This window comes from Sycon ciliatum, chromosome 3, assembly GCF_964019385.1.
Source record: "Sycon ciliatum chromosome 3, ocSycCili1.1, whole genome shotgun sequence".
Lineage (NCBI taxonomy): Eukaryota > Metazoa > Porifera > Calcarea > Leucosolenida > Sycettidae > Sycon > Sycon ciliatum.
The window spans coordinates 8,906,713-8,921,239 of NC_088645.1; the positions used below are offsets into that span (position 1 = coordinate 8,906,713).

Consider the following 14,527-nt stretch of genomic DNA (forward strand, 5'->3'; position numbering starts at 1 on the left):
ATGGTGCTTCTGCTGCTTTGAAATTTCTACATGGAAATAGAAATGGTGTACTCTACGACTGTGAACCCCCGTTCTTCAGCCTCCGACAGTACTGCAAACCACCTTTCCTAGTTTTCTCAGACATGCTCTCTAAAACTGTCTTCACCTATAATGCCATTGTGGTGATTGATTCCTGATGTATGGCACAAGAAAGGGCTTGGATCCAACACACTGTCACATGTTGATTGCAAAATAAGTGCGTTTATTATGCCTTTCATTTCTATTTAAACAGTCAACACACACACGCACACATGCTATGGGTGAATACACCCTTTTACAGCTACATATCATGTATAGCAAGTGTAGTATGGGAAACAACATACCGTCGCTTTTCTGAGGCACTGGAAAATATTCATCGGATGGAGTCTTCCATAGAGTTGTACTGATTGCAGCGGTCGTGTAGCTAATGCCTTTAATGACATTGAATGGATTGCCATGCAGCATGCTACCCTCTTTACATTTCAGCAAACAATCCTCGTCTTTCATACGTCCATCGAGTAGAAACCAGGAGTGCGTGGCATTTGCGTCAATGTAGTTGATACTGATCCGGTATTTAAAATAGGACTGAGGCTGAGTAGAATCCTCAACCAATTCAAATCCATTGCTTTTGAAGGTATGTGAGAGATTCCTGCTTGGGATGCTGACAGTGCATTTTGTAAAGTCATAGTTCAGGGGAGGTGCGTAGAAATTCCAACCTGTGTTGCTGATGAACACGGCACTGCCACTGGGACTTGACTTCATTATAAATTCTCCATCTGTTATGCGAATAAATTGTGAGAAGAAATATTCAACACTGATAAGCTTAATTTTCAAGACAACATAAAACCCTTACCGGTACAAATATCAATCACTGTCAATGAAAGCATTCAAATTCCAAAGTATTGGTGATATGAATAAACTCGGATGGAGAGCCAAGGATTACACTTGAGAAGAAATGACTAAAGCCGGGTTAACAAGTTACCCGTAGTTGTCCAACACTGGCAATTAAAAGTTTGATATTGATGAGTCATAACGTCCAACAGTTAGCACAATATTGACTGCTGTTGTGCCGACATTAAACGACTTGACGTTCAACTCCATTACGTATTGAGTGCACATGCCAACAGCCTTCCAACTTTGGAAGGTTCTAAGTTGTGAAATATCTTAAGAAAGGGGAAGGTGAGCAGTGTTGGACAACTATGGGTAACTTGTAAACCTTTGGTCCTTTTGTAATAGGTGTATTTATGCTACGACCTGTACAATGTCATACTCACTATTCCTATTTCCCGCTTGTTCCCCTTGGCGATGAGAGCCACTCACATAGAAGAGCGCATGCTCCAGTTCTGTTCTAGCTGTCTTGAGTTGTCGTTGTCCTGTTATCCTTCTTGTCTACACTCTTGTACTTCCATAATTCAATACTATAAAACCCTTGTGTTTTGGTGTAAGGGGACTTCATTAGCCGGGAGCTAACACTTTCTTCTTGGTATGAGGCCATCATTTTTTATATCAATGTTTCGCGTCGTCCGCGCGCATACGTTTTGATTTTTTTGGAAAAAAATTGAACATGCACAGTGAGTGTATGATCGTGCGAGTCACCAGTATGGACTGGTTGGATACGGCGAAGCTGGGACTCAGAAATGGCCTCGAGGCCAGCCTTGGTAAATGATCGTTTGTTCGGCATCTGTGAGCAGTATTCTATGAGCTTACACCAGACTGCATCGATCGCCTCAAGCTGAGAGGATGCATTGTTCCGGAGCTCTTTGTACCGCTGTTGAAGGCTGAGTACAATAACCAGGCGAAGCATGGACAACACCGTTTGCCCCCTCTGTCCAAAGTGAATAGTTACTCAAGCTGATAGCCCAGATTTTGTGCTTCGATGTATGTTCTGAAGACAGTATGCAGTAGTGTGCGTTCTCTGTGTTTTCTGTGTGTTGTCTGTGCGATCTGTGCACGGTCTCTGTTCTCTGTGTGTTCCCTGTGCGATCTGTGTGTTCTTCATGTGCTGTGCAGAAGACTCCAGATATTGAAGAATTTACGAGTGTCACAATTATATATCTACTGTGTTTATTCCCTCATTTCCTCTGTGCTGCGCTGATGAGTTCAAAAAGAACGAAACAGCATGCTGTCCGCAGATTGAGTATTTCGCTCCTGCTCTTGCAGCAGTTGAGCACTCTTGCGTGGGGTAGTGCCTTTGCTGTTTGCGTTATGCAGAGCTCACTGACTTGTCAGTTTGAGCACTCTGGCAAGGTACGTTCGGGCCTGATTGGAAAGTTTTATTTCCATTGCTATCAGGTTCGGCCTCATTTCCTCTGTGCTGCGCTGATGAGTTCAAAAAGAACGAAACAGCATGCTGTCCACAGATCGAGTATTTCGCTCCTGCTCTTGCAGCAGTTGAGCACTCTTGCGTGGGGTAGTGCCTTTGCTGTTTGCGTTATGCAGAGCTCACTGACTTGTCAGTTTGAGCACTCTGGCAAGGTACGTTCGGGCCTGATTGGAAAGTTTTATTTCCATTGCTATCAGGTTCGGCCTCATTTCCTCTGTGCTGCGCTGATGAGTTCAAAAAGAACGAAACAGCATGCTGTCCGCAGATTGAGTATTTCGCTCCTGCTCTTGCAGCAGTTGAGCACTCTTGCGTGGGGTAGTGCCTTTGCTGTTTGCGTTATGCAGAGCTCACTGACTTGTCAGTTTGAGCACTCTGGCAAGGTACGTTCGGGCCTGATTGGAAAGTTTTATTTCCATTGCTATCAGGTTCGGCCTCATTTCCTCTGTGCTGCGCTGATGAGTTCAAAAAGAACGAAACAGCATGCTGTCCGCAGATTGAGTATTTCGCTCCTGCTCTTGCAGCAGTTGAGCACTCTTGCGTGGGGTAGTGCCTTTGCTGTTTGCGTTATGCAGAGCTCACTGACTTGTCAGTTTGAGCACTCTGGCAAGGTACGTTCGGGCCTGATTGGAAAGTGTTATTTCCATTGCTATCAGGTTCGGCCTCATTTCCTCTGTGCTGCGCTGATGAGTTCAAAAAGAACGAAACAGCATGCTGTCCGCAGATTGAGTATTTCGCTCCTGCTCTTGCAGCAGTTGAGCACTCTTGCGTGGGGTAGTGCCTTTGCTGTTTGCGTTATGCAGAGCTCACTGACTTGTCAGTTTGAGCACTCTGGCAAGGTACGTTCGGGCCTGATTGGAAAGTTTTATTTCCATTGCTATCAGGTTCGGCCTCATTTCCTCTGTGGTGCGCTGATGAGTTCAAAAAGAACGAAACAGCATGCTGTCCGCAGATTGAGTATTTCGCTCCTGCTCTTGCAGCAGTTGAGCACTCTTGCGTGGGGTAGTGCCTTTGCTGTTTGCGTTATGCAGAGCTCACTGACTTGTCAGTTTGAGCACTCTGGCAAGGTACGTTCGGGCCTGATTGGAAAGTTTTATTTCCATTGCTATCAGGTTCGGCCTCATTTCCTCTGTGCTGCGCTGATGAGTTCAAAAAGAACGAAACAGCATGCTGTCCGCAGATTGAGTATTTCGCTCCTGCTCTTGCAGCAGTTGAGCACTCTTGCGTGGGGTAGTGCCTTTGCTGTTTGCGTTATGCAGAGCTCACTGACTTGTCAGTTTGAACACTCTGGCAAGGTACGTCCGGGCCTGATTGGAAAGTTTTATTCCATTGCTATCAGGTTCGGCCTCATTTCCTCTGTGCTGCGCTGATGAGTTCAAAAAGAACGAAACAGCATGCTGTCCGCAGATTGAGTATTTCGCTCCTGCTCTTGCAGCAGTTGAGCACTCTTGCGTAGGGTAGTGCCTTTGCTGTATGCGTTATGCAGAGCTCACTGACTTGTCAGTTTGACCACTCTGGCAAGGTACGTTCGGGCCTGATTGGAAAATTTTATTTCCATTGCTATCAGGTTCGGCCTCATTTCCTCCGTGCTGCGCTGATGAGTTCAAAAAGAACGAAACAGCATGCTGTCCGCAGATTGAGTATTTCGCTCCTGCTCTTGCAGCAGTTGAGCACTCTTGCGTGGGGTAGTGCCTTTGCTGTTGGCGTTATGCAGAGCTCACTGACTTGTCAGTTTGAGCACTCTGGCAAGGTACGTTCGGACCTGATTGGAAAGTTTTATTTCCATTGCTATCAGGTTCGGCCTCATTTCCTCTGTGCTGCGCTGATGAGTTCAAAAAGAACGAAACAGCATGCTGTCCGCAGATTGAGTACTGTGTTTATTCTATATTTTGTTGGAATTACTGAATCCTTCGTTCTTCAGAGAGCACAGTCAAAGCGCTTACTAGGAGTGTTATGTCCCCTTGCGGACTAACATTCCATTACACTCAGGCATTCTTACTGACACACACAAACACTTGCATTTGTAAGACATTCCTCTTGGTCAGGTAAAGTAACAACAACAACCATATGCGAGCATGCGCAGTCAGTAGCAAACGGTGTAGTAGATATATAATGACTAACTTGCATACACAACAACTGCCCCCTTTCAAGAATGTTCCAGGAAATATTCTACCACAATTAAATACCTCAAAAATCGTTGAAGAAACACATAAAATAAGTTCATCAATCCACCGTACGTGAATTCTTAAACTTTGACACAGCACTACAATAACATAATCTGACGCAGGAATCCGTCAGTCAATATTAGCAATACCAAGGATCTTGCACACTATTGTACATGGTAATAATTACTAGTTCGCTAAACAGTCCAGCAATGACATCAGGGAAAGGCTCAAAGCTGTTCAATCAGTCTATCCGGACGAACACTACGCCGAGACGAACGTCTAACAGTGGTTTCACAGGGAGTATTCTCGACCTGTGGTAAACCAACTTCAGGAGCCGACTGCTCACAAGGAGGATCCGCCTCAACTTGTACAGTAGCAGACTGTGGCGAGACGCTAGCCGGAAAATCACTGGGCCGTGACGAATCTCCTACGTCTGACAGCACTGGTGACGGTGACGTCTGATCGATTGTATCCAACAGTGGTTCTGGCAGCGATGCACTCAAGCTTGCCGGAACTGACCGTAGACGCAACTGATCTCGGTGACGCTTCCACAACACATCACCCACTTGTACTTCATAGTTGTAGTCACTGAGGACACGCACAATTTGTCCCGGGACCCAACGATTACCTTTGCCGAAATTCAGCGCAAACACAGAGTCACTCTCTGTGAACGCTGGCTTGACGCGATTGCCGTCCTCATAAGCCTTTGCTTGTTGACGTACCTGCGAGGGACGCAGAGCACTGAGCCGCGTGCGTGGCTGGCGTCCAAACATCATCTCCGCCGGTGTTCTGCCGGCATGGTTGGGTGTCGTGCGGTACGTTAGCAGAAACCTGTCGAGCCGAGCTTGCAGTGGTTCGCTCGTTGCACCCATTTCCTTCAACTTCTGCTTAAACACACCCACATAGCGCTCAGCAAGTCCATTCGTAGCCGGATGGCCTGGAGCCGTCAGGGTGTGCACAATGTCGTTGGCACGGAGGAAAGCCTTGAATTCCTCGCTCGTGAATTGGGTTCCATTATCTGAAACAAGATGCTCCGGCAGACCAAACACAGAGAACACGTGCCGCAGAGCCGCAATAGTGGTTGCAGACGTGGCATTAGACATTGCAATTACATCCAGATACTTTGTGTATGCATCCACCACAACCAGGAACATCTTGCCCATGAATGGTCCTGCAAAGTCGATATGCACCCGTTTCCAAGGACCGTTTGGCCATGACCAGGTTCCCGACTTGGCAGGTGGACATTTCGCACTTTCTTGGCATTGAGCACATGCCTTGACCAACATTTCAATCTCTTGATCCACATTTGGCCACCATAAGTACCGTCGTGCCATTTGCTTGGTTTTGACCATGCCAAAGTGCTCCGTGTGCAAATCACATAGCAATACCATTCTTAGTGATTTGGGTATGACAACTCGTTGTCCCCACAATAGGATACCATCTTCCGCAGACAGCTCATCCCTCTTATTGTGGTAAGACCGAAACGATTGGGGTACTGAGCTAGGCCAACCATTCACCACATAGTAGAGCACCTTAGATAGCTCAGGGTCACGAGCTGTTTCCGATTTCACTACGTCTGCTTTGATTATCGTATCTTCCTCCACTAGCAATACACGAACCGTAACCATTTCCTCTGCAGACGGACTGATATTCTCATATGGTTGCCTAGACAGGAAATCCGCGTAGACATTTTCCTTGCCTGGCAAATACTTGATCTCATAATCATAGCCAGCTAGCATTAGTGCCCATTTCTTGATGCGAGCTGATGCAAGTGTAGGAACTGGTTCGTTGTTTCCCAGTAACTTCAATAGTGGTTGATGGTCGGTTTGAAGCGTGAAGTGGCGCCCTAGCAAGTATTTCTGGAACTTTGTAACACCGAAAACCACAGCTACGGCTTCCCGTTCGATTTGTGCATAACGCGATTCAGCCGGTGTCAATTTCCTTGACACATAAGCAACCGGCAAAACATCACCATTCGTTTGCCTTTGCAATAGTACGGCACCTAGACCCATTGGAGAAGCGTCCACCTGGAGTGTGACTGGCTTCTTGACATCGTAGTGTGCTAATAGCGTATGCTCACACATTGCATCTTTCAAGGCCTGGAATGCATCTTCCTCTGCCTTGCTCCATTGCCATTTCATTTCTTTCCTGAGCAGGTTGTACAGTGGTGCAGCAATCTCTGCGAACCGAGGTACAAATTTCCGTTGAAAATTGGCCGCACCCAGAAAAGAGTACAATTCATTCACGTTGTTAGGCGGCTTTGCGACTTTCAAGGCATTCACTCGATCAGGCGAGGGTGCGATTCCCTGCGCGGTTACCTGATGACCGAGGTACGTTTAGCTTATCCGCCATGTAGCTGAACTTCTTAGGATTGAGCTTGAATCCTTTCTCATTTAGGCAAGATAGCACTTGATCCACATTTTTCTCATGGATCTCCTCATCACGACCAGTACACAACACATCGTCGATGTAGCCCCCGCATCCTGGCAAATCGCTAAGGGTTTCTTCCATTACCCGTTGGAAAATAGATACGGCGCTGTGAAAACCAAAAGGGAGTCGTTTGTACTGATACAACCCCTGCATGGTATTGATCGTGGTGTACTTCCGACATTCAGGTGCTATCTCTAGCTGGTGGTAGGCTTGCGACAAATCCAGCTTCGTGAATTTAGACCCCGGGCCCAATTTGTGCAATAGCTCCTCAAGAGTGGGTAGCGGGTATTGCTCGCATTTAGAATGCAGATTGATAGTGCCACTGTAGTCACCACAGATTCTCAACCCACCTCCTGATTTCTCTACCGTGACAGTGGGGGAGGCCCATTCTGAATGCGTGACTTTCTCGATTATACCATCTGCTTCCAATTTATTCAGAGCCTCAACATAGCTCTCCCGAATTGACAGTGGTACCGGCCTTGCCTTTCGGTAAACAGGGCTCTCATCAGACACATGCAATTTCACCTGCACGCCTTTCACCTTTCCCACTTCTGAGGTGTCGAACAACCCTGGGTATTTCTCAATGAATTTAGCGCCAGACTTTTCGACCTGGTGCACTTCGAAAATTGATTTCCAGGGGAGTTTGAACAAAGCCATTGCATCTCTGCCCAGAATAGATGGACGGTTTCCATTTGTAACCCTCACCAATAGTGTGTGCAATTGTGTGCCCATTCGGAACTCCATTTCCGCTTCCCCGAGACAATTAATCACATCTCCAGAGTAGGACACAAGGTTGATACTGGATTCCATCAGGTTACTCAGCACACCATTGCATTGCAAGAAATCTGCGCTGCTGAGAATCGTGACAGCACTTCCCGTATCAATCTCCATTTGGATAGTGGTACCCATTACATCTAATGATACAGTGTACGGTAGTCGCCCCATTGCATTTACACTATACATGGTGACATCGGGTTTACTAGCACATGGAACGAACTCACCAATTTCTTCCGCGATGTGATGGACGGTTTGTCCAGACTTCTTCTTGCGGCAAGCTCTCTCGATGTGACCCACCGTACCACACGCGTGACACTTCACACTCTTGAAGCGGCACTCTTCCGGTTTGTGACCAGCCTTGTCACACCGAAAACATTTCTTGTCGTGCGACTTGAAAGTTGGAGTTGGCGCTCACGAAAATCACCTTTTTCAAATATTTCAAGCTTCGATCGCGACATCTTCGTCTTTTATCTTCGTCGCCAAATTGTTATGTCCCCTTGCGGACTAACATTCCATTACACTCATGCATTCTTACTGACACACACAAACACTAGCATTTGTAAGACATTCCTCTTGGTCAGGTAAAGTAACAACAACAACCATATGCGAGCATGCGCAGTCAGTAGCAAACGGTGTAGTAGATATATAATGACTAACTTGCATACACAACAAGGAGTTAGTTACTTGTGTTGTACATGTGGCTGCGCTTGTGTCTCTTTGTTGTACATGCGGTTTTTGTCGTACATGTGGCTGCTTTTGTGTCTCTTTGTTGTACATGTTGCTGAGTCGTGGTACATGCTGCTGCGCTGTTTTTGACTCCTGCGTACATGCGGCTGCACCGTCTTCTGTCCCCGTTGGTATACACTTGCTCGTCTTGTCCCCGTTGTACGCCTTCACTATAATATATTCTGTTGTCTAATCTTATCTCAGTGTCAGTCGTCAGTCGTTCATTGTCAGTGTTGGTTCTTCTTTATGAGTTCCCCAGTCGCCTACTGAAATGAAGTAGAAGAAAAAGCTCTCTAACAAGTTGTACTGGTCCTTTGTGGTGTGGCGTGGTGAGGAGCGTAGAGGCAGTTCGTTCACGGTTTTCAAACCCGTGACGACATTTGCTCGCGGGGGGTTTGTTGTTGTGTGGAGTGGCGAGGAGAGCAACAGTTCGTCCAATTAAATTGACGACATTTGGCGCCCAACTAATCTTTCCCACGACCCTGAAGCTCGTCGACGCGTCGCCGTCAGCTCGTATTCCTCGTCTCCTCGCCGCCCCACCAATGTCTCACGACCGTCCAAGCCTCTCATGAGAGCGCCTACTCAGGTGAGAATGCCTTTGTAATTGTCTACTCTGCGTAATGTGTTGCCGTAACTTGTATTCGATTTCGAATTTTTTCAAATTGTTTTGCGTTGGGTGACTCTGGTCCCGGCAGGAAGTCCGTGGAACCTTGTTCTCTTGTGCTCGAGTGTGTAGTGTAGTCTAGCTGCTCGTTGTAAATTCGCCCCGTTGTGTTCGTTGTTCCTGTGTCTCTCTGACTACCCTGTACTGTACGGTTGTGTGTATGAAAATTTCAAACTTCTCTTCGTGTGCTACGCGTTCGAATCTGGAACTTGTTTTTGCTTGCTCGTCGTGAATTCAGCATGGGTAGCTTTGATCTCGTCTTGTGTTGTGCACTTGTGCTTGTCACGGAGACCGAGTTGCCGCCGGACTGCTCCGATATTGTGACTGTGTCGTGTGATTGGTTTGGATGTCCACCTGAACGTTCTCGAGGTGCTGCCTCGTTTGTAGTCGATCCATATTGTTTTGTTTCGTGTTTCTACCGTTTCACTAGTACTAGTAGTAGTAGTAGTGGTAGTGGTAGTGGTAGTGGTAGTGGTAGTGGTAGTGGCAGTGGCAGTGGCAGTGGCAGTAGCAGTAGCAGTAGCAGTAGCAGTAGCAGTAGCAGTAGCAGTAGCAGTAGCAGTAGCAGTAGCAGTAGCAGTAGCAGTAGCAGTAGCAGTAGCAGTAGCAGTAGCAGTAGCAGTAGCAGTAGCAGTAGCAGTAGCAGTAGCAGTAGCAGTAGCAGTAGCAGTAGCAGTAGTAGTAGTAGTAGTAGTAGTAGTAGTAGTAGTAGTAGTAGTACCGTACTGGCAATATATGTTGCCGCGTAACGCGTAACGCGCGACCAGGCTAGTGCGACAAATTTTCGTCAAGTTCGTAATGCTCGTCCGGCGGGGTGCGGCGATCTTTTCATTGCAGTTTGCACTGCAAAAAAAAGGCTGAAAACTGTGAAAGCACGTGTTACGCGTGGTGAAAAGTTCAAAACTGGACGCAGCAGCTACGCGAAGTCCTGACACTCGAAGGCGCATCATTCAGTGGTTGGCGATCTCAATGGTTTCTTCTTTCCCGAGGTCGTTTTGCGAAGAAGAGTAATATGTTGTACACTCATTAACTGTGTGAGTGACAGAAGTTTTTGGAGGAAGCGCTCTTCCCCTATGTCACTTTCTTTTGATGATCTTTTTGTGAACAGATCACTCTGATAGTTAAAATATACAGTCTTCTATTGATATCGTTGTCGCCCTTTGCCGTCGGGTTTGTAACAGTTGGATAGCAACTGAATTTCTGTGCCTTCAATGTGGATGAAAAGAAAAAATGATGCGGCAAAAGCAAAAAAATGATGCGGCAATAGCAAAAAAGTGATGCGGCAATAGCAAAAAAAGGACTGCGGCAATATAGAAACCTGTGTAACGGCTCCTGTGCGACTTTGCATGTAACGCCCTGCGTGCGGCAAACATGTGCCAAAGTAACGCTTCATGGCCTCACTGCGGCAACATATATTGCCAGTACGGTAGTAGTAGTAGTAGTAGTAGTAGTAGTAGTAGTAGTAGTAGTAGTAGTAGTAGTAGTAGTAGTAGTAGTAGTAGTAGTAGTAGTAGTAGTAGTAGTAGTAGTAGTAGTAGTAGTAGTAGTAGTAGTAGTAGTAGTAGTAGTAGTAGTAGTAGTAGTAGTAGTAGTAGTAGTAGTAGTAGTAGTAGTAGTAGTAGTAGTAGTAGTTTCTCCATGTTCCGTGCAGAGTATTGTCAGGCTCGGTCATGCACTGTGCACCCAGTCGGAAAGCTGGTGGCTTCCGGTTTGGTGGGAGGTGTGAACTTCATGTAGGATTCTCGTTTCGGATCCAGGGTGAATTTTGTTTGTGAGCGTATGGTTTTGTAATAATTGTGTTTCGGCATGTAGGTCTCTCTAGTTCGTTTGGGTGGGCGTCTGATCATGGCGAGCCACGGTCTGCGTGGTGGTCTGCAGGGATCCTGCGTTTTTTTGTGACAGGGGGGTTGAGTCTGCAGGGGAAGAATACAGTGATTGAACTGAAGCTGGATGATGACCGTGTGGTGAGTGTGTGGGGGTTTCGAGATGCCGTCCTGGGGCAGGGATGTCGGTCTTTTAGCTTGGACGGGTGTTGTTACATTCATTGTAACATTTTGTCGTTTTCTGTGTGTTTTGCTGTGCGACTACAGTAGCAGCAGTGTCTTGTGCTAATTTTTCTTATGATATCAGGCCCTATGCGTACAATTATTCAAAAAGAAAAAAAAGAAAAAATATCAGGAAGGAGATATAATAATATCAATAATAAAGCCATTGCCGAGCCACCGTGCTCACAGCAGAGACTTCTGTGTGTGTTATTGTTGTGAAGTGGACCACAAAGACAGTGTGAAATTGACATACTATTGTAGTACGTTATTTTGTGTACGTGGTGTGTACGTGATGTTGGTGCATGCGCGTGTTGCTGTGGTGTGAAAAGCAGTCTTTGTCTTGAGTTCGTCATGTCTAGTTGTGTTTCCGGAGTCGTCTTGTAATATACAGTCTTTCCAATGTAGTTATCATGGTCCAATTGTCTGAGTGTGGAGATGACACGGGACTGGGAGCAGGTGAAGAAAAGCTATCTACAACATTGGTGGCAGCGGTGATGGAAATTGTTGTACACTTCAACTTCCGGATTCGTCCTGCGTGGCCTTTGCTCCCAGTTTCCCAGGAAAACACGTGGTGTGTTTTATAATGCGCAGTGCAGGCATACAATTTCAGTTTATTTCAGGGTGTGACAGTGCATGTACTGGCAGATGTAACTGGAGCTAAGTAGTGTGCAACCGCATCTCCAGTCACCGTGATTGAAAGTCAATACATCAACAGCGGAAGTGTTAGCCATGTATAACATAGAACCTAGACTACAGGACGTGTAGCAGTGAATGCCAGTGATACAAAGTATGCTGCATACGACGGGAGTTGCTTGTCGCCAACGTTGCCTACTGGGGCAATACAGGGCAAAGATAACGGCACATAGTGATAGGTCATACATAGTAATATTGATCAAGCTCAGAGTTTCACAATCACTTACGCGTGTCTTCTGGGATGGTAGCTGGGATCTGCGCTTGGCTGGTGGGATTAGTAGTTGGTGTCGTTGCTGCGGCTGTTGTGGGGGCTGGGGTCGTGGGGGCTGGTGTTGTTGTGGCTTGTGTTGTGGGGGCTAGTGTTGTTGGTGTTGTGGGGGCTGGTGTAGTTGTGGCTGGTGTTGTTGTGGCTGGTGTTGTTGTGGCTTGTGTTGTGGGGGCTAGTGTTGTTGGTGTTGTGGAGGCTGCTGTAGTTGTCGCTGGTGTTGTTGTGGCTGGTGTTGTTGTGGTTGGTGTTGTGGGGGCTGGTGTTGTGGGGGCTGGTGTTGTCGTGGCTGGTGTTGTGGCGGCTGGTGTTTTGGCGGCTGGTGTTGTGGGGGCTGGTGTTGTGGGCGCTGGTGTTGTGAGGGCTGGTGGCATTGTTGCTGGTGCAGTCCTTGGTTGTCCAGCTAAACAAAGAGGAGGCAAATAGGAGGAATACAGAAGTATGGCAAACAGAATCTCAATAATTTAGAATTCTCTACATCAACATAGTAATCGCAGTAGTCTCAGTAATTATGGTCTTGTAGAGAGTCAACTGTGTGGTTTTCCATGACAAGAGCAGATTTGCATAATGGCACACAAAGAAATAAATCCAGTTGTGAAACTGATGAGACCTTTCGTACCATTACTTCTCAATTCAGCACGTGGTAACGAGAGAGCCTGGAAGCTCATGGCCCTACGCTATGCTTTTTTTGCCTAGCGAGAGTCAACTTTCTCTTTGCATTCGAGGGTAATACGACTTCATCTACCGCCTTGATGACCTAGGCAAAAAAAGCATAGGGATGTTATAAATTTTTCATTTCTCCTTTTTTTTAAGACATAACCTAGGATTCGAACCCGCACTATCGCCCTGCATGCATTCCCCCGATACACTTCACATATACTCATTCTTCCAAGTTGCTTCACGTTATGATCTTGCATTTGAAAGCCCTATTTGACTATTGTGGCCAGCTGTCTTTGATGGTACGGTACGGGACAGGTACGGGATAGCGCAAGGCATTCCGATGCTGTCCTTGATGGTACGGTACTGGACAGGCACGGGATAGCACCAGGCATGCCGATGGCACAAACAAACAAACAAACACGGAAATAAAGCTGTGTGGACTCTGGCTAGCGCCAGACGTTACCGAAGTAACGTCTTTTGTATAGCCATGGCCAGCAATTGAGGACATCTGAGAGTTGTAATTTGTGTACTCCACCGAGGTGTGATTTTTGGCGTGCTGGGCCAAGCACAAGGAAGCCATCTGCAAAAAAACTGCAGAAAATGGTTGTTGTTTGATCCTTTGGTGTAATCTTTGTTTCTAGTCGAAGCTTGTTGCTGTTTGGAGCAGAAACGCTGAAATTGACTATTTTCTGCATGTACTCATACCTGTACTCATGTACTCAGTCATGCAGTCTCACTCGTATTTTAGCTCTTTTTCTGGAATGGATGCTGCTCTGCGCCCCTTGGTGAATATTTCCTGCGCTCGTGGAGCAGCTGAAAAGGACCACTGGTATGTCTAGTTCCTGGTTTGAAAGTGGAGAGTCGACTTTTGTGCCTTGAAAAAGGAGTAGAGAGCGATAAAGGTACGTCTGTTGCTTATTTTTGAGTGCTCCTCGTACATTTTTGATCGTGATAGAAATTCTCAGACCAAAGTCAGACCAAAGTCAGCGCGATGATGGCCGTACAGTTTTCTTGTGGATTTTTTAGTTGTTTCATCTAGTATCTATGTCAGTATCGTGATGGTGAAGTGGAGAGGGTGATTTTCTTCCTCTAGGCTTCGTTCGGCCGACTTTGCTTCGTCCTCGTTGAAAAGTGATCCTGAAAAAAATGTCGATTCGCAAAATTATGTTGATTTTGAATGTACGTGATGACATGCGATTGCTGGCTATGTAAGGGAATAAACGTGATGAAGCACAAGTTCAATGGATACAGTTTATCCCTATTGTCTTCATGCACTGGGTCGAGACCCATATGTTGGAGACTGCCACCCTCCCGCCATCACTCTATGCAAGGTACATCGACGATACAATTTCAATTTGGATCTATGGCTCAGCTGCTCTACGGGTATTCATTGCCCACTGCAAAAGCCAGCGCCCTATGAACAAGTTGACTTACTAAAGCAGTGAAAATGGACCTGTTCCATTTCTTCACGTTTGCTTTGAGGTTACCCCTGACGACGGCACCATTACACACCGCCTGTACAGGAAGCCTAGTAACAGCGGCGTCAACGTGGACTTTCATCCCCAAGTGCCTCGCTCCGTCAAGTATGCGGTCGGTAAGCAGCACTTCGTCAGGGCTCGAAAGAATTCGTCTTCACCAGCACAAGCCTGTGAGAGTCTCGGTATGACGAAGAAATTGCTGCGAAGCAACAACTATCCCGAGGCAATCATCGAAGAGATTGCTGCAAAGCAACAACTATCTTGAGGCAATCATCGAAAAGTTGGC

General features: G+C 46.6%; 1 protein-coding gene across 1 annotated transcript in view; it reads right to left on the reverse strand.

The window, feature by feature from the left end:
• LOC135811359 (mucin-2-like) overlaps positions 1-12,500 on the reverse strand; it is a 68,691-nt gene extending 56,191 nt beyond the window's left edge. Inside the window, exons 1-2 of the mRNA XM_065324587.1 lie at positions 12,066-12,500; positions 363-794 (exon numbers count right to left, since the gene is read on the reverse strand). Of these exons, the coding sequence (XP_065180659.1) occupies positions 363-794; positions 12,066-12,477 (844 nt within the window). The 5' untranslated portion in view covers positions 12,478-12,500. The remainder of the gene's footprint in view (positions 1-362; positions 795-12,065) is intronic.
• Positions 12,501-14,527: the final 2,027 nt, after the last annotated feature.